A 24439-nucleotide genomic window follows, 5' to 3' on the forward strand; every position below is an offset into this window, starting at 1 on the left:
AGTTTTTACTTTCAGTCGTTTTTTATTTAATTAAAAAAATAGTAAGAAAATAAATGTATCTAAAAGAAATAAATTTCGTTTTTATTTTTATTTAAAAATCTGTAAATCTGCAATAGCATTTTTTTTCTTTATTGTCTGTAATTTATTAGAGAAAAAAAAATTATGTATTCAGTAATTAAAAAGAATGTGGAATTTCATGTTTTCTGGAATAAATATTTTCTCTTTTCAAAGAAAATAGGTGCACAGAGATGATCATTTTGTCATATAGAGAAAAATTGAAGCCCGAGGAGATGAGCGTGTCTCGTCCTGGACGATCAATGTCCATATGTACACAATCAGCTCCGAGAAACATGAGAAATAAATGCAGCTTTCCTCTGGACCGTTTATCCCATTGATTTCTTTTATGTGGAAGGACATTGATCGTTCGAATTTAATGCTTCTCAAGGTTACATATATAGTTACAAAAACAAGGCAACCTGTTGATGATATTTTTTATTAATGAATTTAAATCCCCATGTCACGCACTTTTTATTACATTCTCCGATTAAAATCGTGGTTTAAAATAAATTTTTCTTCTTTTCCTTTTTTTTCAAGTCTTATTCAGAATTGTGATTTTGTACACAAACATTTTTTATTTATACAATATAAAATTGTTTATATAATAAATGTATTAAATATACATATATTCTAATATATCAATAAATGGAATATATAATTCCCTTCTCTTGGAAGATGTTTCATATATTTTTCAACTTGCAATATTTTATTCATTTTTAATTAAAAAACAGGTGTTGAGTAAATTTTAAGGTTATGTTTTCATTTTTTAAAATTGTTTGTTTTTAACTACCTTTTGCTTATTGTTTTTAATTCTATTTTCCTTTCTGTATGAAATATATTAATTTTTTCGATCCAAACAAATTAAGATTTAAACTTATTTGCACGAAATTAAGTACAGAATTTTATTTGTTTATATACCTTATATTTACTTATTGCAAAAACTGCAAAAACTGAAAGAAAAATAAAAAATCAAGTAAACAAACTTTGCGTTGTAAAATTATTTATAGATTATTTATAGATAGAAAGTCTTTAAGATTTGAATTTAGTTCGAAATTATTAATTCAACTTTTTTTATAAATAGAATGAATAGAAATTCCGGAGTTCTCTACAGAAATTTTCCCGACACGCAAGTGGGTAATCTAACCTATAAAAAATGCATGTAGTATTGTAAACACGCGCTCATAATTCTGTCAAATTCGTCGTATATAGAACAGTAGTAATTGAATTAAAGTTAAATTAATCATCCCAAGAAAACTGTGATAATGAATGAATGAAGTTTTCTTAATTACAGACACAAAATGGAAATGAATGAAGTGGAAACAATTGTTTCAATAGTGACAGCAGAGGATGAAAATATCAGTGATTATATCGATTCTCCAAATTCTTTAGACGAATTTAAAAAACCTGCTTCTAATACAGTAAAAGATTTTCTCATGTTATTAAATTCCGAAGAGGTGAAAATAAATGTTGAATTAACTCTGGAAGACAAAAATAATGAATGCAACAACAAATCATTGAAAAATGAACAACAGTCGGAAATACTTGTCACTGAAACTTGTAAAAATGAAGATGAGGATCGTTTCACTGAAAACGAAGAGAAAAATCAAGAGAATATGATGGATGTGGATACGAATAATGTAACAATTTCATTTTATTTTACGAATACTCAAATATCTCTTGTTTCTATATTAATAATCTCCTTCCGGATATCTGTTCGCAGTTCGAAGTTAGTTTATTATGGATAATTTTTCTTTTTACATGTTCTGTAGAGAAAATATAAAATTTAATAACATAAGACAATATCGACAAATATTATAATTATATAAACAATTTTGTTTATTATTTAATATATATGTGTTTTTTACTAATTGTATTATTTATTTAGTTTTCAATTTAATTTTAATTATTTACCTATATTTTGTATTTAATATTTTCAGGGCTCGAACCAGGGAAGTATTTAAAAATACGGAATTTATGGACCAAAAATGAAAAATTACGGGACAATTATTACTGACAGAGAAGTTATATAACTTTTTCAAAATTATTTTTATCATTTCAATTCAATTACTATTTTCAAGAATTTTTAACTAAAATTCTTCTTTTAATCAATTATTTTTAATAATTTTCAAAAAAGTTCTTTGACAATTCTCAAATATTTTCAAATATGTACAATATTTTACATTATTCTATTTTACGAAATTTCAATTATTCATTAATTTTTCATATATTAGAAAATAGAAACTTTAAATAATATAAAAAAAATTCAATTAAACTTTTTCAAAAAAATTAATTACAAAAATTTAATTATTTATTAAAAATTCACGCTATATTGCTTTTAATATTCATTTATTATCTAAATTTTTACTGAAATTCATTTTTAAATCAATTTTTATTAGAAAATTCTACTAGAATTCAATTATTTAAATAAAAAAATTAAATTAATTTATTAAATAATTGAATGTTTCTTAAAATTCAATTCTCATAAAGAATTTTATCAATAAATTTTTAAGAACAATTACATTTTTCGAGAAATTCGATTGAAATTGTATTTAAAATAATTGAAATTCTGCGATGAATTTCAGTAATTAAGAAAATAATTGGATTTCTGCAATAATTTGTAACTACTCCAAAATTAAATTTTTTTTAGTGTTTTTTAACTGAAACTCTTCTATAAATTCATTATTTTTAATAATTTTGGTAAAAGTTCTTTGAGAATTTTCAAATTCCTTTTTTATTGAATTCAATTTTACAAAATTTCAATTATTCGGGAATTTTGAATTTAAAAAAATTAATTCTTTTACAGAATTGTTAGTTAAAAGTATGAAAAATTTAAAGTTTCAAAGATTTTAATATGCAACCTTTTCAAAATTCAATTCGATTAAAATTGTATGAAAAATGGAATTTTGCCAAGAGTTTTATTCAAATTTTTGAAAATAATTTAATTTTGGAGAAGAATTTTATTATTTATAAAGATAATTGAAATTTTGAGGAGAATTTTTGTAAATTTTCGAACATAATCAATTATGTTCAAATTTTCAAATTCATTTATTTTACAATTCAATTTTACAAAATTTCAATTATTCGGGTATTTTTCAATTAAATATATATTTTAGAAAATAGAAACTTCAAAAAAATAATTTTAAGTAAAATTCAAATAAACATTTTCAAAAAAATTAATTCTTCTACAGAATTGTTAGTTAAAAGTATGAAAAATTCAAACTTTCAAAGAGTTTAATATGAAAACGTTTTCAAATTTTCAAATACTTCTAAAAATTCACGCTGTAATGCTTTTAATATTCAATTATAATCTAAAATTTTAAATGAAATTCATTTTCCTAAAGAGATTTTTAGTATTTACGAAAATAATTCGAATCTCTGTAAAAGTTTTATTATTTATGAAAATAATTGAATTATTGCGAAGAAATTTATAAAAAAATTTGTAAATAATTGAATTCCTGTGCAATTTTTATTATTTTATGAAAATAATTAAATGTTTGCGTAGAATTTTATCGAAATTTTTTTTTATATAATTGAATTCTTTTGGAAAATTTTATTAAAGTAATAAATATTGAAAATAATTTATTCGGGAGGAAAGTTTTTGAAAATAATTGAAATTTTGCCAAAAATTGTATTAAAATTTTTGAAAATAATTGAATTTCGGTGAAGAATTTTAATATTTCTATTAAGATAACTGAAATTTTGACGAGAATTTTTTTTTAAATTTTTAAACGTAATTGAATTTTTACGAAGAATTTTATCAGTTTTAAAAATAATTGAATTTCTTCAATCGTTTGTAATTTCTGTAAAATTCTCCAAATTATATTGTACAATTTACGAACTTTTTTCGTCATTTTTCTATCAAATTTTGGATTTTTCGGACCTTTTTTTAAAAAAGAACTGACTTTTACGGACTTTATGCAAATTTACGGACTTAGTTCGAGCCTAGTATATTTTATTTTTATATTTTTTTGTTTTAATTTATTTAAAATTTTTGACTCCAGATTCTATATGACTCCAATGTGAGGGTGTTATTTTCGTTTTTGTTTTATTTTCTGGCAAATATTTTTTAAGAATCAAGAATTTTATAATAAAAGTAATTATAATAATATAGTCAAAGTAATTATAATATTTTAAGGTTGTAAAAACCTAAATATCTGTAATATTTAGAAGTCGGTTAATTATAAAACTTTATTTTTGAAAATAAAAAAAATTCGTTAATAAAATTTGAAAATTATATGAAACTTGTTTTGTAGTAAAAATTTATTAATTAATTAAAATTAATTAAAATCAATTTTTTGTTGGTAATTATTATTATTTAAGAAATATTTGTATAGGTCGATTGCCTGTGAATTATTTATTATATTAAAATTTTCATTTTATCGTTCAATAAATAATTTATTCGAATTCTTTCAGATATTGGAGAATGAAACAAAATCAGCATCAAAGAGTTTAGAAGGAGAAACACAATCTTTGAATTTCGAATACAATTGGACAGTTTCTCAACAACTTTTGTGTTCAGCTACAGAAGAGTACAAGGCTTCGGAAAATTGTGAGAATTTCACGAAAGGATGTCAATGGTCTCCGGATGGCACTTGCCTTATGGTCCCATCGGAAGACTTTCGAATACGAATTTACGAATTACCGAAAGAATTATATTCAGAAAAGCCGACAACGAATTTATCGTCATCAACTCTAAAGTCTGCACTTTGTGTGAAGGAAGGAGGCCTCATCTACGACAGTTGTTGGTATCCTCACATGAACTCATGGAATCCAGCAACCTGTTGTTTTTTAAGTACTAGTCAAGAGACTCCCATTCATTTATGGGACGCATTTACAGGAGAATTGAGAGCCACCTACAGAGCTTACAATCAGTGAGTAAGAAATTTTAGTTTGCGGTCGCAGTCGATTTTTTTAAAAGTTTTCTTCAGACTGAAAAAAACTTAAATTCCAAAATTTATGAGAAAATCGACTCTGACCCAAAACTATCTTATTTTGAAGTTTAATAAATAATGTTTATTTGTTTCTTTTTGCAAATTGAAACTAACTGCTTTTAATATGCCTTAGAGTTGACGAGGTGGAACCTGCCATTAGCATAAGATTTATAAATTCAGGTGCCGAAGTTTGGAGTGGATTTAAAGGCGCTCTACGAAAATTTGACACCGAAAGGCCAGGACGACAAACGGAAGATATATTTCTGAAACATGACTTTCCAACCATTTCTGGGTTGGTGTCTTGTATACGTGAAAATCCAATAATGCCAGGACTTGTGGCTTTTGGCACTTACTCTAAATACATAGGTGAGACACGCTAAATGTCTAAAAATTCGACTGTGATAAGCAATCAGGTCGATTGCTTGAGCGAGAAATATTAGTGGTGGAAAATTATTTAAAACTAAATGTCGCACCCTTCTTCGAAGGGGAAAATATTGAGGTGTTTTAAATTTAGAAATCATTCTTTGGCTAATTTCAATTAAACTTAGCCAGTTTTTTTTAAAAAAAAAGGTCCGTAAAGTACGTAATTTGATGCAGAAATTCAATTATTTTCAAAACTAATAAAATTCTTCGCAGAAATTCAATTACATTTAAAAATTTGGAAAAAAATTCTAGTCAACATTTCAATTATTTTTAGAAATATTAAAATTCTTCTCCGAAATTCAATTATTTTCAAAAATTTTAATGTAATTTTAATTTAATGTCAAAATTCAATTATTTTCAATGTCTACTATTTCAATAAAATTTCACAAAATAATACAATTATTTAAAAAGAAAATTTAATAAAATTCGTCTCAAGAATTCAATTATTTTCAAAAGTAATATAATTCTTCGCAAAAATTCAATTATCTTCAAAAACTTACAAAAATTTTCGTCAAAATTTCAATTATCTTTATAAATAATAATAAAATTCTTCTTCAAAATTCAATTATTTTCAATTATCAATTTTTAATTATCTTCATAAATAATAAAATTTTTCTCCGAAATTCAATTATTTTCAAAAATTTTAATAAAATTCTTGGCAAAATTTCAATTACTTTTAATGTAATTTTCATTAAATTTCTCGAAAAATGAAATTGTTCTTAACAATTTTAGTAAAATTTGTTCAGAGAATTCAATTATTTAAAAATTTTCTAATAAATATTAATTTAAGAATGAATTTCAGTTAAAATTTAAGATTATAATTTAATATTAAAAGCATTATAGCGTGGGTTTTTAAAAATAATTGAATTTTCAAAATGTTTCATATTAAAATCTTTGAAAATTTAAACTTTTCATACTTTTAATTAAAAATTCTGTAGATTTAATTTTTTTCAAAAAATGTAATGGAATTTTTTTTTATTACTTGAAGTTTTTAATTTCAAATATATTTAATTGAAGAATGTCAGAATAATCAAAATTTCGTCAAATTAAATTGTAAGCAAAAGAATTAAAAAAAATTTTTTTTTTAAATTGACTTAAAGAAAGTTTAATTTTCCAGAAGTTACAAATTATTGCAGAAATTCAATTATTTTCATAATTATGAAATAAAACCCATCGCAGAATTTCAATTATTTTTAATACAATTTTAATCAAATTTCTCGAAAAATGTAGTTATTCTTAAAAATGTTGTTAAAAATCGTCCAAAGAATTTAATTATTTAAAAATTTATTGATAAAATTCTTTATGAGAATTGAATTTTAAGAAACATTCAATTATTCAATAAATTATTTATTTTTGTATTTAAATAATTGAATTCTAGTAGAATTTTCTATTAAAAATTGATTTAAAAATGAATTTCTGTAAAAAATTAGATAATAATTGAATATTAAAATCAATATAGCGTGAATTTTTAATAAATAATTAAATTTTTGTAATTAATTTTTTTGAAAAAGTTTAATTGAATTTTTTTTATATTATTTAAAGTTTCTATTTTCTAATATATGAAAAATTAATGAATAATTGAAATTTCGTAAAATAGAATAATGTAAAATATTGTAAATATTTGAAAATATTTGAGAATTGTCAAAGAACTTTTTGGAAAATTATAAAAAATAATTGATTGAAAGAAGAATTTTAGTTAAAAATTCTTGAAAATAATAATTGAATTGAAATGATGAAAATAATTTTGAAGGAGTTACAATAACAATATTCTTATAATATAATGTTTTATGATTAAAATAATGTTTTTAATGATTTAAATCTTCCATAAAATTATTTTTATAGTAATTTTTTAAAGAGAAATTAAATGATCATAAAATATTCTGACCCTTTTGGAAATTTTATTTTTCTTAAAATTAAAAATTAATAGGTATATTTTAAAATCTATCCGTAATTTTGAATCCACAAAAAAATTTGCCGAATGAAAAAATAGATTTTTACTATTTTTAAAGCATTTTTTTTTTTTTAGAAAAAGACATTGTTTTTAGATTGAAAATACTAAAAAATACAATTCTTATTCAATTTTTTTATTTGGGAATTCATGTTTTGTTTATTTTTCTAACTAATTTCAAACCATAATTTTATCATTAATTTTTTAATATTTTTTTTATTTAAAAAAATTGTGGTTTGAAATTAGAAAAATTAAAATAGGAATTTCCATATTAGAAACTTGAATGACAATGGTACTTTTAGCATTTTCGACCTAAAACAATTTTGGATGAATTTAAAAATCTTATAAAGTTTTAAGAAAAGAAAATTCAAAATCGGTCAAAATATTTAATGATCATTGTGTTAAATTTTTGTAAATATCAGCAAATGTACGAAAAGAAATGTTATTTTATTTTTATGAATTCTTTCAGGTTTATATCAGAATGGACCAGTTTGTTGTTTTAAAACAAATAGTGGAGTGACGCAATTAGAATTTAGTCCCTGTGGCACTAAATTATATTCAGCAGTAAGACGTAGTAATGAATTCTACTGTTGGGATCTACGAAATCCTGGAGTTGTCTTGTGGTCCATGGAAAATCGAGAAGCCAACACTAATCAAAAAATTAATTTTGATATTTCAAAGGATGGTTCGACGATTGTTTCCGGTAACATTTTTTTATTAATTCAATAAACATTATTCATTTTCATCATTATTTTACATAATAATAATTTTAACAATTTTCAGCATTGCTAAAAATCAAGTCCAATATTACATTAAAAATTCATTAAGCGAAGAAAACTGAACCGTTTTTTATAATGAATTTAATGATCTTGCAGTCTTAGTATAAATTTAAAAAATTTAATTAATTTTCACTTAGATATACTTAAAAATAAATTTGGAAAACAATTTTTTTATGAATTATGGACATTTTTAAAATATTCAAAAATGTCATCAAAGATAACCGAAATGGATTTGACGATTTTTAATAAATTTAATATTTTCAAATACTATAAATTATAAAATGGCATATTTAATAATTTAAAATGTAGGTATTTAATTTATAGTAAAAATGAAAATCGAATTGTAAGCCAAGTACAAAAACAATTTTTAAACTTTTATAATTTGCTATTCACAGTACACTTTAAACTATGTTTTAAGAAATAAACTAAAAAATTTCCGAACGGCATAAAATATTGATTTAAAATATTAAAATATTGTTTTCAATAAAGTGTCTAATCATAAAAATTTAATATAATTTATTTATTAATTAATTCATAATAAACGGGACATGCTCTTTCGTACAATAAGTACTCTTATAATCTAAGTAAAGTAAACAACTTAATAATATTTACTAAACGATAGGTAAGCTCATGAATGACCAGTACCGACCACAAAGCTCCGCAGTGCTGTGTTAAATCATGATATATAAAGAATCTTTAAATTCATTACATAAACCGCAAGTACTTTCCTTATTTTAATGGATATTTAATAATATATTAGTGTTTAAAATTGATATGAAAAATCATAAAAAGATCGAAGTACCTTCATTATTTGAGTGATTTTTATTATAGTAAGGTTCTTAGCAGAAGTTAGATATTTTTAAAAGAATGACTTACATAGATACGAAAATATGCAGGTATTTTTTATGATTTATAATAAAATAATAATATTTTAAATTGAAAAATTAGAAAAAAATTTAGAAATTAAAAATTTAAAAATCTTATAAAAGTTTATTATTATTTTATATTAAGAATATTTTTACTGTAACTTCTTAAAAATTATTTTTATCATTTTAATTCAATTATTATTTTCTAGAATTTTTAACTAAAATTCTTTTCTAATTCAACTATATTTTTAATAATTTCTGAAAAAGATCTTTGAGAATTTTCAAATACATTTATTTGAAATTCAATTGGGTTTACGAAATTTCGATTATTCAAAAATTCTTCAATTAAATACACTGTATGAAAAATTTTTGAAATTTTCCCCAAAAAATTTAGGAAGCAAATTCTACTAATTATTATTTAGAAAAATTTAATAACATAAATAAGGGAATTTTTCTTAAAAATTATCGAAAACTTCCTATGAATTTAGAAACATTCTCATGAAATAGTGTAGAAATAATACCAAAAGTTTGGAAAATTTCCTTACGAAAATATAGGAAAATTTCTGAGAATTTGGAAAATTTCAAATTTTCAAATATTTACATTTGAGACCTTTTGAAAATTATTCAATTATTTAAATACAAAAGTCAATAATTTATTGAATAATTAAATTTTTTTAAAATTTTTATTTTATCAACAATTTTTTAAATAATTAAATTCTTTGGACGATTTTTAATAAAATTTTTAAAAATAATTACATTTTTCTAGGAAGTCGAAATTGTAAATTGTAAATTGTACTAAAAATAATTAAAATTCTGCGATGAGCTTTATTATTTATGAAATCAATAATTAAATTCTTGTAATAATGAATTATTATTAAGTATAATTAAATTCTTGCTTAGAATTTTATCAAAAATTTTCTTAAAAAATTGAATTTCCATGAAAAATGTTATTATTAGTGAAAGTAATTGAATTATTGTAAAAAATTGTATAACAATTTTGTAAAATAATTGATTTTTTCAAAAACAGTATTTGACAAAAATTAAGGTCCTAAAAACATACCAATTATTCTAAATTAATTGAATAGCTGTGGAAATTTTCGTTTAATAATAATTGAATTCTTTTGGGAAAGTTTTTATTAAAATAACAGAATATTGGAAATCATAGAATTAAGAAACATTTTTGAAAACAATTAAAATCTTGCAATGAATATTATTATTATTAATGAAAATAATTGAATAGTTGCTTAGAATTTTATTAAAATTTTCAAAAATAACTGAATTCCTCATTAAAATTTTATTATTTATGAAAAGAATTGAATTATTGCGAAAAATTTTATTAAAATGTTTAAAAAGAATTGAATTTCTGTGAAAAATTTTGTTATTTAAGAATTTTTTAAACATTGTTTTAAATAATTAATTCTTTCGAAATATAATAAATGTTATGACATTTTTTTTTTAAATAATTGAATTTTTGTGAAATTTTTTTAATTTTAATTTCAATTAATTAGTTCAAATAACTTTATTTATGAAAATAATTGAATTCTTGCTTAGAATTTTATCAAAAATTTTTTTTTTTAAATTGAATTTCCATGAAAAATATTATTATTTGTGACAGTAATTGTATTATTGTGAAAAATTGTATAAAAATTTTATTAAATACCTAATTGATTTTTACGAAATTTTTAGAAAATGCTATTCTAAATTAATTGAATTCTTGTGGAAATTTTACTATTTCTTTTGCGAAATTTTATGAAAATACCAGATATTGAAAATCATTGAAATGAGGAAATTTTTTTTAAAAACAATTGAATTTTGTTATTTATAAAGATAATTGTGATTTTGACGAGAATTTTTTTTTAATTTTGAACATAATTGAACTTTGTAAGAAGAATTTTATTACTTTTGAAAATAATTGAATTTCTGCAATCATTTGTAACTTCTCCAAAATTCAATTCTTTAAAATATTTGTAACTAAAATTTTTCTATAAATCCATTGTTTTTAATAATTAATTAAATATACCTATATTATATTGACAAATTTAACTAATTTCAAGAAGAATTTAAGTTATTAACATTTTGCAAAAATCCAAGTTGTTTAAAATTTCTAATTAAATTCATTGAAAATTGAAGTTTTATAAAATTCTCCTCAAAATCATTTAAATTTTGAAATGATGGAGAATATTTTTACTAAAAATCACTTGTTCTAATGTATTCCTTTTATTATTTCTTACAATTTGAATCCTATAATCAGTTCGGACGTTAAATTAACATTAAGTTCGATAAGAAAAGTAGAATTAAATTAATGTGAAAACCAGTGGCTAATGATAATTATTTTAATTTATTTTCCAATTTATTAAAAATTTTGATTTATTTCAGGTGGTGTAGATGGTGTAGTTAAAGTTTGGAAAGTTGACGTGGTTAAAGCAACTGAAGAAGAAGCTGAAGAATTGAACCCCATCAGTAGAATTTCATTATCAAAAGATTGTATAAATGGAGTGAGCTTACACGGAAGTTTACCACTCTTAGCTACAAGTTCGGGTCAAAGAATATGTGACGAGAGGGAACAGTATCGTGATAATAGTGTGAGACTTTGGTGGTTCGGTAATAACCAAAGAACATGAAAAAGTTTTTTTTAAAAATAGTTTGTAATTCATAAAAAAAGCCTTCTTGAAAATAGATACATTTTTAATATAAAATTATAAAAACTGAAGACATTACATTTAAAAAATGTTACTACTATTTTTTAATACCTATTTTATAAAAAAAGAGACATTAATAATGTTCTATACTGTGATTCCAATCACTGTATTAAAAAAGAATAATAATCATATAAAAAGTGCATACATTTAATGCAAACAGCGCTATACTTATTGCAATAAATATTTTTTATATTTTCACTCAGACCATCGTGTTATATTATTCATGGTCCGAATCTTTTTTCAATGAAAAAAAAAACATTTACAAATAAAAATGACTTATTTTAAGGCGATACACTGGTCATTGGCTTAATACTACGACGATTGCTTCCAATTTTCGATAATCGGCTTGAATTGCTACGTTGTAACTGGGGCGTTGATGGATGATAATCAACTTGGCATTCCGCAACTAAAATCAAAAATTCAAATTTCAGTTACTTCTTAAAATTGTTTTACTATTTTTATTCAAATTTATACCTATTATAAAAAAATGTAATTATTTTTTCACGTAATCACTGAAATTATTACATTTTTTTCACAATAACAAATATCAATACATTTTCCTAAAATTTAAGGGTCTGGAATGAAATATCCATGATGGGACGGAAAAATCATTAAAAATTTTAAATTCTATAAAATTATTGAAATTTTATTATAATTTTGCTTAATTATTTCTAAATTAAATTACCTTTCATTTACAAAATTTATTAAAATCGGGTACAAAATGAAGGCAAATTTCAAATTTTTTTATTTTCAAATATCAACATCAATTTTTGAATAATTTCAGATTTAAAATTTTTAAAAAATCACTTTTTAACTAAGTAATTATTAAATTATTTATTACTTTTAAAAATAATAAAACTCTTTAAAAGAATTCAATTGTTTTTAGTAAAATTTTAATTAAATTCCTTGAAGAAATTTAATTATTTTTGAATATTATTATTTGTCATAATTCTTTTATATGACAAAAGTAATTTTTCTAGTAATAACGTTTATTACAATTGAGGGGACGGCTTCTAAAAGGGGATACGCGTGGATTCTCACGTATAAGTATTGACCAATAGTGTGATTTTAAAACATTTTCAATTTTCAAATTCAATGACATAAATTTATACACAATGAAAATGCGCATCTTTTTTCTTCCAGAAATAAATTTATATCTTGTTTAGTTTATAAAATAATGAGAAAAAACTAAATTTTTGAAAACCAAAAAATTTAAATGTTTTACGTCTTTAACTCGTGTCAAAATTTTATTAAAATGCTTAAAAATAATTGAATTTCTGTGGAAAATTTTGTTATTTTTGAAAATAATGGAATTCTTCATTTAAGAATTGAATTTCCATGAAAAATCTTTTTTATTAGTGAAAGTAATTTAATCATTGTGAAGAATTGTATAAAAATTTTGTTAAATAATTGAATTGTTTTGCGAAATTTTATGAAAATACAAAATATTGAAAATAATTGAATTTAATTATAATTTTTGAGAATAGTTTTTTAATTTCTAGTATTAGCGAATGTGAAGCAATGGAAATTCTAAAATACAGAAATAGTAGCTTTTTGTGACTGAAATCTAAAAAAGTACCCAAATAGTAGCATAACTTAAGAAAAGTAGTAAATAGTAGGTTTTAGTAATGTAAAATTATATTTTATTCTCACCATGACAACTCATGCTTCTTTTAATTGATTTTCTTTTACTGGGTGTTTCTATAGGTCTCGGCGAAGTATTCTCCTTCTCATGCAATTCATCCACAGAAATTTTTAAACTTCTTCTTCTCTCGGGAATATTTTTCACTTTTATTAAAGATGTGTGTAGTGATTCCTGTTAACATAATAATTTCATTATAATATAACTACAATTTTACAGTTTGAATATTTATAAGATTTTTGTTTACTTATTTTAAGGAGACAATAATCATAATTATATTACCTTCTTATGAGTCGATTCTGTTTTATTTTCACTCTTCTGTTCAGATTTTGGTGTTTTGTGCATTCTTCTACATCTACTACTTGCATTAGATTCAGCTCCTGAATCCACTTCCATGCTCTATAATTTCAACATATTATTTCAATTAAAAATTATGTCTAACTTGATTAATAAATAAATTAAATATTGAAGTTTAAAATGTTCGAATTTAAAGTAGGTTAAGATTAGAATTTGAAAATTACATTGTTTAAAATTTTAGATGAATTGCGATTTGAATCAACTGAATTTGAGATTAATTTAAAGTGAGATGAATTAAAATTCCTGAGATTAAATGTTAAAATTAAAAAAATTAATGTTTAGGATTTACTAAAATATAAATGAATCATTACTACGAAGAAAATAAATATTAAAGATGATTTGATTTTAACGATTAGTTGGTTTAAAGTAAAGAAAATTCTACAAAAAAAAAGAGAGAAAAAAGTAGCTTTCAATGGCACAAACCTAAAAAAAAACTATCCTAAAAGTAGTAAACCGTAAAAAGTAGTATGAGGGCGATGTCTGAACTTTTTATTTTAAAACTTTTACGCCAAAACCACAGTTTCGCACGTAAAATTGTAAAAAAAAATAAATTGCCCAGTCACTACAAGTGATACATAGCAGAAAATTTTACCTATTTCGCACTTTAGATAACTTAACCAAACCATTTCTGAAAGTATCGATTATTTTTATTTGTACTTATTAGATTTACAATTGGAAAATGAAAGGAAAAAACTAAATTAATAAAAATAAAACGAATTAATAAATAAAAAGTGAAATGTCAAGTTACCTCTGTAGAGTCATTCGCTGATTTATTTTTCTTCGAGGCAGATAGTGGTGTTTTCATGAATTTATATAATAAAGAAAAGCTATTTTTCACTTTTGCAATCTTCTCGGCTGAACTATTTGATTGTTTCTTCTCCTTTGGTGTGACTTTCTTATCCGATTCCTTAGCTTTTTCCATTTTTCTTGGTGTTTTCCTTGATTCATTTAACAAATCTGAATTTTTTGTTTCTCTTTCTAATTGATGTGCTGATTGCTGTAAAATTATATTTTTCAATGAAAAACACAGTATAAGAAATTATAATACATTAAGCATTAACAGTTACTACTGTAACTTCTTCACCATTATTTTCAAGATTTGAATTAAATTATTTTCTGGAAGTTTTAACTAAAATTATTTTCTAATAATTTTTAGAAAATTCTTTGAAAATGTATTTTAATTGTTTTCAATTATTACTTTTTAGAATTATTAACGAAAATTCTTCTATAAATCCATTATTTTTAATAATATTTAAAAAATTTCTTTGACAATTTTTAAATCCATTTGTTTACAATTCAATTTTACGAAATTTCGATTATTTTGAAATCTTTCAATTGAATATAAGTATATATTAGAAAATAAAAACTTCAAATAATTTTTAAAATATTCAATTAAACTTTCTCAAAAAAATTGATTGTACAGAATTGTTAGTTAAAAGTACGAAATATCCAGATTTTTAAGGATTTGAATTTGAAACCTTTTCAAAATTCAATTATTTCTAACAATCCATGCTATAATGCTTTTAATATTTAATTATTAAGTATCTATAATTTTAAACTTTAACCGAAATTCATTTTGAAATAAATTTTTATTAGAAAATTCTATGAAAATTCAATTATTTAAATACAAAAATAAATAACTTATTGAATAATTGAATGTTTCTCAAAATTGAATTCTATCGTCGAATTGTATTAAAATTTTTAAATAATTGAAATTCTGTGATGAGTTTTATTAATTTATAAAAATAATTGAATTCCTAAAAAAAATTTATTATTTAAGAAAATAATTAAAATTTTGTCACAAATTCTATTTGACTTTTCGAAATGTTTATTATTTATGAAAAAAATATTAAATGTTTGCATAGAATTTTATTAAAATTTTGTTAAATAATTAAATTTTTTTGGTGAATTCTATTAAAATAGTAGACAATGAAAATCATTCTATTGAGGATAATTTCTAGAATTTTCAACTAAAATTCTTTTTTGAGTCAATTTTTTAAAAATAATTTTTGAAAAAGTTCTTTGAGAATTTTCAAATCCTTTTGTTAACAATTTAAAATTTTTTAAAGATTTTAATTTGAAACCTTTTAAAAATTCAATTATTTCTAAAAATTTACGCTCTAATGCTTTCAATATTCAATTATAATCTAAAATTTTATCTGAAATTCATTTTTAAATCAATATTTAGTAGTAAATTCTACGAGAATTCAATTATCTAATTACAAAAATAAATATTTTATTATAAATAATGGAATGTTTCTTAAAATTAAATTTTCATAAAGAATTTTATCAACAAACTTTTAAATAATTGAATTCTTTTGACCAATTTTAATAAAATTTTGAAAAATAATTTCAAGAATTTTATTAAACTTTTTGAAAATAATTGAATTTCGGAGAAAATTTTTATCTATTTGTAAAGATAATTGAAATTTTGATGAGAATTTTTGTAAATTTTTTTAATATAATTGAATTTCTGCGAAGAATTATATTACTTTTGAAAATAATTGAATTCTTGAGACGAATTTTATTAAAATTTCTTTTCAAATAATTGAGTTTTTTTTGTGAAATTTGATTGAAATAGTAGACATTGAAAATAATTGAATTTTGATATTTTTTGAGGAATTCCATTAAAATTGTATTGAAAATAATTGAAAGTCTGCGATGAGTTTTATTATTATTTATGAAAATAATTGAATCCCTGTAAAAAATAATTGAATTTCTGTAACCATTTGTAATTGCTTCAAAATTAAAAATTGTATAGTGTTTTTAACTATAAATTTCTTCTATAAATTATTAATTATTTTTAATAATCAATTCAATATATATTTAAAAAATTTAACTATAATTTCAGAAGAATTTTAGTTATTAAAGTTTTTTAAAAATCTAAGTGTTTTTAAATTTCTAATTAAATTAATTTAAAATTGAAATTTTACAAAATTTTAAATTAAAACCCTTTGAAGTTCATCTACTTATGAAAATTGTAAACGCAATTCTTTTAAAATTGAATTATTTTTGAAATATTTAAGTAAAATTAGATTTTAAGAATAAACTTTAGAAAACAATAATTTTACAGGATTTTGATCTAAATTTCCTTAATTTTTCCAGGTTTTTTCAAAGTTTATAAAATTCCCTGACATTTCCCGGTTTTCCAGGTTTCCAGGTAACGTGCCAACTCTGAAGAAGTACATATTTTTCTACTTACATCTTCGATTGCCTTCTGTTGGATAGGCGATAAAACCGACTTTTGCTTTGCAGAAGACAATTTCAAAATCGGAGATCTAAGAATTCGTTTTGAAGACCTCAAAGAATTTTCCCTCTCAAGGCTCGAGAGAATGGAACTTTCACTAATCTCTTGAAAACTAATGGTTGGATTTCCAATTTTAGCCGAAGCAGGAGTTTCTTTCTGAAAAAGTAAAGAAAAATTATGAATTTCGTTTCAGATAATAAATAAGAAATAAAAGATCTTTTGATTCTTCTTCTTTTATTTCCATAATTTTATGGCTTCCAAAAATATTGAATTAATAAATAAGAAGCAACTTTTAAGACTCACATTCATTTTTTTCGCTGATTTCGGTGTTAAACTTCCAATAATGGTGCGATTCCTCAAAGATCGTCTATACAAATCTTCGTCCTCTATCGTATTTTCAAGTTGCTCTTCAACGATCGAATTGATCGAATTCATCGAATTGTTTAGAGTCGAATTTAATTTGCTCCTGTTCGCTAATCGAGGGGACTTTGGAACTGTTTTCTTCTCATCGATATCATTCTCAAAAGTCGTATTCATTTTATTCATTTCACTCTTTTTAAATCTCGGTGATTTTGGTGTATATTTCCTCTTTGTTTCATCAATAACCAAATTTTCCAATTCGGAATTAGTTTTTTTGATCAATCTCGGGGATTTTGGTGTATATTTCCTCTTTGTTTCATCAATAACCAAATTTTCCAATTCGGAATTAGTTTTTTTGATCAATCTCGGGGATTTTGGTGTAATTTCAGTTTCTTCGAGGGATAGATTCTGAAGGTCGGAATCTATTTTTCTTCTTTTGACGATTCGTGGCGATTTTCCTTTTTCTGTACTCGAACTCTGGGACTCGAGCATCGCTTTTCTGTTTCTCGTGACTCTCACGTTCTCTTCGCTCTTTTCTTCTGCTTTTTCAGTCGTAATTATCGCACTCGTGTCAGATTTTCTAGAATTCGGTGTTGGGGCGATAATATTGAAATCGGGTGTTTTCTTCTTCGTCGAGTTGAGTGATTCAAAAACCTCGTCGTTTAGAATTTCGTTGAAGCTCATATCGTCGAAATTCAGCTTCTTCTCGGCTCGGATATTCACTTCGGGCACGCATTCATCCTCGAAATTCATGCTATCGATTCTCGCTAAACTTGCCGCGAGACTTAGTTTGTTCTTCGTTTCCTCGTCCACTTCGACTTCGTTGAGTTCGACGGTGTCGTTGAAAATGACCTTTTGAGTGGATCGCAGTAAACGGGAATCAGTGATTGCGGTGTCGGTTTCGATTTTGATGCGCTTCAAAATACTCTTTCCTGGCGTTTGTCTCGAGTTGATGTAACTTATCGATTCGTCCAGATGAACTTGAACGGAGGTTGTTTCGGTGTAGATTTCACTGATAGTTTCTGTCTCGGGTTTTGCGCTTTCGGGCGTTTTTCGCTTTTGACTGATGATCATGGCGGCGCGGGCGAAACTTAGCCTCCGCTCCTTGGTGGCAGAGCCTTGGGGAGGAGCGATTGAAAGTCTACGAGTGGATGTTGAAGTTGGCGGCTTCGTTGGACTTTCCTTCACGACATTCTTCCAGATCTCCATCATTTGATCTTCGTTTGGCGCCTCCTCGGAATTCAGCTCCATCTCCTTTTTCTTCTGCCGTGCGGCCAGAATCATAGCTCGCAGATTGCTTTTCGCAGGTTTAATCGGCGATTTCTTTTTGGGAGATTTCTTCTTAGAGGGAAGTCTCTTTCTGGTTGGAATTACTTTGGCGTCCTCCTTCCAGCCGTTGGTTCGCATTTTCTCGACCTTCTCGAATCTCGATTCGCAATTCTTGACCGTGACGTTCATCATGTCCCAGAAGCCTTGAAGATCCTTGCAGGTGACCAGTTGATTTTGATGACCATCCTCGCACTGACGAACAAGACCCTCGAATTGCTTGAATTTACTAGACACTAGCAATTTAGTCTGACCAATCGCCTGCTCGATTAGCTCCTTCGCCTCCTCGGGCGGATCTTCCCTCGCGATTATCTCACTCCAAGAGTCGCACTCCTCGTTGAGTCTTTGGGTCTCACTCTCCAGGAGACACCGGAAGTACTGCGACGTTCGCTTCTCCTCCTCGACGGAAATATTCAAGTTCTGCATCACCGTTTCCTTCGTGGGGATTTCCTCCGGCGAGCGATTGAACCCCCGACGAATTTGCTGCTCCTTCCTCGCTTCCTTCTTTCCCCGCCTCGTGACAACGTAGGGCGAGAAAATAGCCACGTTCACCGTGTCATTCAACGACTTGTCCATCGACGAGTCGATAATTTTCTCCGACTCCTCCACCATTTGTTTCGTATCATTCATCCCTTGAGCCGACAAATCAGTCGCCTGTAACTTCAGGGAATAATCTTGCGAATTGTATTGCTCAAGTGCTTTACAATTACTTTTCGAGCAGTTCAGTTCAATTTCCTTGAAATTATTATGCTCCGATAAATCGTTTAGTTGCAGATTCAATGAATAATTGAGCGACTCCTGTTCCATCTGAATTTCAGTTTTGGATTTATTTGATTTTTCTGCAGACTCTGGATTATCGCTGGATTTAATGGGAGAAATGCTGTCATTTGATTTTTTCGCAGACTCTGCCGGAGAATTATTAATGGATTTAACGGGAGAAATACTCGTTTTATTTGATTTTTCTGCAGATTCTTCTGACTCTGACTGAGAATTATTAATGGATTTAATGGGAGAAATGCTCGTGTCGAGGGGTTCGACAAGATCCGTGAATGCCACCTTAGGTGCCTTGTTCCCTTCTTCTTCGGCGGAATTTTGATCTTCAAGCTCGGAATCGAAAACATCGGTATTCTCGTCAGAGAAAACTGGCGGCGTTGCCGAATCCGAAGAATTGGAACTAAATTGTGAACGACGAATTGAACGTCTCGTTTTATTATTTACAGGAGATTTCTCAAATTGTTTGGGAAAACTGTTCTTCCTACTTTTTCGTGGCGAACGACGAGAAAGGGAATTTGACTTTTTGCGTTGATTCGACGACGAACATGTGGTGGCGAGTGAGGATTTGACTGGTGATTTCTTGACGGTGACATTCCAAGATAATGTGGACACATCCATGCTCCCTTTCCTCACGCGACCGAATATGGGAATATTGCTGAGTCCCGCGGGAGCCTTAAACTTGTAGTTCGGAGGGGCAAAGGATTTTTTGGAAGCTGCACTGGCGGCCACTTTGGCCGCTTTCTCTGCCTTCGCTGCAAGTCGTTTCTCTGTGACTCGGGTAATCTTCTTCTGAGGAGTACCAGTTGTCTGAATTCTTGATCTCGTCTGAGTATTTTGACTCCAGTGAGAACAACTTGGCAGTGATGAATTATAAATTGGAGGGGAATACACTTTGTGGTGGACAATTCCAACTTTAAATGGAGGTTTCTTTATTACTGGTTTGGCTGATTTTTTCTTCAACTCCTTCTGCTTTCTCCATTTTTCCAATTTCTCATTGCGCGTTATTTGGGCTTCAGATTTTCCTGCAAACATTTTTATTATATTCACATTCTAAAAGTATTACAATTTTTAACAATAATTAGTATTGTAACTTTGCAAAATATTACATTCAAAAAATAGATCCAAAATATTTTAAAAACATAATTCTAGAGAATTTTAAATACAATTTTTTGGAGCTTCAATTTTTCAACAAAAAATTTAAATATTTTTGGAAATAATTAATTGATAAAAATTTTAATTGTAAATCTTTCGAAATAGCTACTTTTATTTTTCTTAATAAACTATTTTAGGGATCACAGTGATTTCTTCATATAATATTAGGTACAGAATAGGATTTTATTTTTCAAATAGAGGATTCAGTTTAAAAAGGGGGAATTTTTAAATTAAGTAAAAATTATTGTATTATATAGCGCAAAAAATTTATTTTAAAGAATTTTTTACTTTTCAGCTTTACTTTACTTTAGCCTTTTTAAATCAAATTATTTTATTTGTTAAACTATTTTTTCTGATAATTATTAATATTTTTTTACCTTTTTCAACAGTCCGTAACTTCCTTTAAATTTTTAAGGGGAGACTACGATTACATTTTTAACTATTATCAAGAAAATCATTCAAATCTTTCATAAAATTATTTTCATAGCATTTTTTTGAGTGGAAATCAATAGTCAGAAAATATTCCGACACTTTTTGAATTTTTATTTTTCTTAAAATATTAATAGATTTTTAAATCCATCCGTAATTTTATAGATATTTTGTAATATTTTTTTTTTAAAATAATATTGTTTTTAGGTTGAAAATGCTAAAAAATATCATTGATGTACAATATTTTTTCTATGGAAATTCACTTGTTTATTTTTCTACATAACTAATTTCAAATCATAATTTTATCATAACTTTTTTATATTTTTTATTTTAAAAAATGATTTCAAATTAGTTAGAAAAATAAACAAGTCAATTTCCATATAAAAAAATTGAATAAAAATGATATTTTTTAGCATTTTCAACCTAAAACCAATGTTTTTTTTCAAAAAAATGCTTCAAAAATTGTAAAAATTAATTTTTTTATTCGATAATTTTTGTGTAGATACAAAAACATATTTTCTGCAAAATTACGGATGGATTTTAAAATCAATTAATTTTTAAGAAAAATAAAAATCCAAAAAGGGACCGAATTTTTCTGACCAATTTTATTTAAAATTGATTCATTACAGAGCTACTTTTGTTTTTCAAATTACATCAATTTTGCAATATATACGAACTACGAAGTAAATTTCAGAAAAAAATTAGTAAAATTAACTTGTAACGTGGAAAAATTTCCTTCTAAAATAGTAAAATTTAATATTAAAAATTGATATTTCCAGAATAACTTTTACTATTTTCAAAGACAATTTTTTAAATAAAAATTAGAAAAATTTATTTTAAAAATAGTAAAATTTACTCTAAAAATAAAAATATTTAATAGCTAATTGTAATGTTTGAGGAAAAATTGAATATTTTTTTTTTAAATTGCGATTCGGAATAGTAATTTTTGATATTAAAAATCGTTAATTCCAGAATAAATTACATAATATCCGTAGTAAATTTTATTGAAAATTAGTAAAATACACAATTTGAATTTATTAAAATTTATTCTGAAATTAATACAATTTGTCAAAAATTCCAAACAATTTGGATTTTTCTTAAAAGTAAAAGTCATTTTAAATTTGTTACCTTTTATGAAAAAATTTCTATGTTTACAAACTGAGAAATAATATAAAAAGACTTTTTAGTTTCAAAATATTAAAATTTTTCCAAAGTTTGCGAAAAGTAAAAATTTTTTTTTCAAACATAACTATAAATCTTTTTTACCTTACAAGAAATGACAATTTTTACAAGTTCTTCTTAAAAATAAGGGATATAAAATTTTTTAAAAATTCTAATAAAGAAATTCTTACAATTAATTTTTAAAAATATTTTTAAATAATTTTTTTAAGATAGTAGTTTTTTAATAGAAATTGAATTAATAGAATTGAAAAATTTCCAAACAATAGAAATTTAGTAAAATCTTTTAAAAATACTTAATTGAATTTTTGAAAAATATAAATAAAAATAATCAAATTTTTGAAGAATCTTAATTATAAATATGACAATGATTTCTCCGAAATTTTAATAAGTCTAAAAAAGTGAATTTTTATTAATTTTTATTTACTTTGTTGGAAGATAATTAAATCTTTAAAAGTAAGGATGAAACAATTTTATGAGTTGTTTTAAATTATGTAATTTAAAATACTAATTAATTTTTTGATGAATTTTAATTAAAAATTTTAAACATCATTATTTTCTCCAAAAAACGTTAAAAATAATTATAAAATGTTATTATTTTTTGTAAGTATTTGAATTTTTGGAAATATGTAATTGAAAATATTAAATGTTAAAAAATTAGAAGCTAACTTTAATTAATTTTCATTTTTAAATTTAAATTTTAAGATTTTTCATTAAGATTTTTGATAATTAAATTATTTTCAAAATTTCCAATTAAAATTCTTCAAAAGTTGATTTTCAAAAATTGTAACAAAATACTTGAAAAAAGTAATTATTTTCAATTAAATTTACAAAATTTCAATTATTCAAAATCTTTTTAATTGTATATTTCAACAATTTAATTAGAAACATTAGTCAAAAATAATTTTTGAAATATTTATTTTTCGCACTAAAAAATCGAAATGAGTTGCATTTTATACTAAAAATGTGGTATTTTGTTGCAATATTTGGAAGAAAAGTCGAAAAAGTCGCAATTTTTGAAAATGAATAAAAAAAAGTCTGAATTTTCTTAATTTCCTTGAGAAAAAATTTTTTTTTCCTGTCCTTTCCCTGACTTTACTGACAAAACTTTTGTCTTAAATTATTGAATTATGCGGAATAAAATTACAAAAATTAAATTGAATTTTTTAAAATCCAGAATTATGCTTTTTAATTCTTTCGTAAATTGCAATTATTATTGTTAGAAAATACTTTTTAATGTGAATTTTAATACTAGACAACATATTTGAAATTTATGCTTTTATGCTCAAGCAAAAAGTTCCTCTCTCTAATTATTTGTATTACTTAATTAAAAATTGTGCCTAAGATTAGCGATTTTTAACTCGCAAAAACTTTGTGACTTTTCAATTTGTACACATAAATGTAGAGCGAATGTAAATAAACATGTTTATTAGAATCCTAAATTAAATTTTACGGTCATTAACCATTCACGTAAACATACAATTTTTGCTTTACAAAAGCAGTTTTTCCAAAAGAAAAAAAATTCCAATTCATGAACAAAATTTTTCATTTTTTTCGGTTTTGTTATTGAGTCATTTTAACAGGACAATTCCTTCAGCTCCGGCTTTTGTAAACTTATTTTCAAGAATTTTATTTTCATTCATTTTTCTTACCAAAATATTAAACAAACAATCAAATATTACAAAAATATTCGCATTTAAAAAAGAAAAATTTTAACCTCAAAAATAAATGTAGAGAAAAATATTTATATTACTAAAGTATAGAAATATTCTAAAATTAAAAAAATAAAATTTAATGTAGAAAGATAAATGATAAATATGATAAGACGGAAAATAAAAAAAAACACGAAGGCATTATTCTATCCAGTGGCGAATATTTATAACTTACAAACAAAAAATGAAAAATAAGAAACCAAAAATATATAAATTCTCACCAGGAGTCTGTGATTTTGCAATTTCCTCCAAAGGTCTGAGTCGGGAAAAATTTTGATTACGAATTTCTTTTCGTCGTTGATCTTGTTTTTCAAGTCGGCTCATGCGACTTGATTCCAAATCACCAAAATTATCACCCCTTTGTTTGTATCTCGCCCTTCGATCAGCCATTTTTTGTTAAAATAAATAAAATACACTTTTTGTAATAATTAATATATAAAATAGGACACTTAAAACAGTTATAAATATTCTGACTTTTCACATTATCAATTCATGTACGATTGAGAGAACGCGTACTGCTACATTAAATAACCGATTGTGTTTAACGGCAACGCACAA

The 24439-nt window shown here is 24.1% G+C and overlaps 2 protein-coding genes across 4 annotated transcripts; one reads left to right on the forward strand and one right to left on the reverse strand.

The window, feature by feature from the left end:
- The first annotated feature begins 1035 nt into the window (after positions 1–1035).
- Positions 1036–11907, forward strand: LOC122502962 (telomerase Cajal body protein 1). 3 transcript variants are annotated; one of them, XM_043613322.1, is made up of 7 exons: positions 1036–1187; positions 1349–1694; positions 1995–2006; positions 4471–4928; positions 5122–5354; positions 7829–8062; positions 11381–11907. In XM_043613322.1, the coding sequence occupies exons 2-7, from the start codon at positions 1356–1358 to the stop codon at positions 11623–11625; spliced, it is 1521 nt and encodes a 506-aa protein (XP_043469257.1). In that variant the 5' UTR covers positions 1036–1187; positions 1349–1355; the 3' UTR covers positions 11626–11907. The 3 variants fall into 3 exon arrangements, with proteins under 3 accessions (XP_043469257.1, XP_043469256.1, XP_043469258.1); XM_043613321.1 differs by having other exon boundaries at positions 1130–1273; XM_043613323.1 differs by lacking the exons at positions 1036–1187; positions 1995–2006 and having other exon boundaries at positions 1200–1694.
- Positions 11862–24431, reverse strand: LOC122502959. Its single transcript, XM_043613316.1, has 7 exons — positions 24103–24431; positions 17253–20431; positions 16905–17105; positions 14451–14699; positions 13628–13744; positions 13357–13519; positions 11862–12109 (listed from the first exon to the last, which is right to left on the reverse strand). The coding sequence occupies exons 1-7, from the start codon at positions 24269–24271 to the stop codon at positions 11985–11987; spliced, it is 4203 nt and encodes a 1400-aa protein (XP_043469251.1). The 5' UTR covers positions 24272–24431; the 3' UTR covers positions 11862–11984.
- Positions 24432–24439: the final 8 nt, after the last annotated feature.

The sequence above is a fragment of the Leptopilina heterotoma genome, unplaced genomic scaffold (assembly GCF_015476425.1).
Source record: "Leptopilina heterotoma isolate Lh14 unplaced genomic scaffold, ASM1547642v1 Lhet_24, whole genome shotgun sequence".
Lineage (NCBI taxonomy): Eukaryota > Metazoa > Arthropoda > Insecta > Hymenoptera > Figitidae > Leptopilina > Leptopilina heterotoma.

What these genes read in the sequence shown, in the direction of transcription:
- LOC122502962 (XM_043613322.1), top strand. Translation starts at nt 1,356, where the DNA reads ATGGAAATGAATGAAGTGGAAACAATTGTTTCAATAGTGACAGCAGAG. An exon ending in CACTTACTCTAAATACATAG is followed by an intron (nt 5,355 to 7,828) that starts GTGAGACACGCT and finishes GAATTCTTTCAG; the next exon opens with GTTTATATCAGAATGGACCA. An exon ending in TGGTTCGACGATTGTTTCCG is followed by an intron (nt 8,063 to 11,380) that starts GTAACATTTTTT and finishes GATTTATTTCAG; the next exon opens with GTGGTGTAGATGGTGTAGTT.
- LOC122502959 (XM_043613316.1), bottom strand. Translation starts at nt 24,271, where the DNA reads ATGGCTGATCGAAGGGCGAGATACAAACAAAGGGGTGATAATTTTGGT. An exon ending in CAGAATCGACTCATAAGAAG is followed by an intron (nt 13,520 to 13,627) that starts GTAATATAATTA and finishes TTATGTTAACAG; the next exon opens with GAATCACTACACACATCTTT. An exon ending in AAGAAGCATGAGTTGTCATG is followed by an intron (nt 12,110 to 13,356) that starts GTGAGAATAAAA and finishes TTTTGATTTTAG; the next exon opens with TTGCGGAATGCCAAGTTGAT.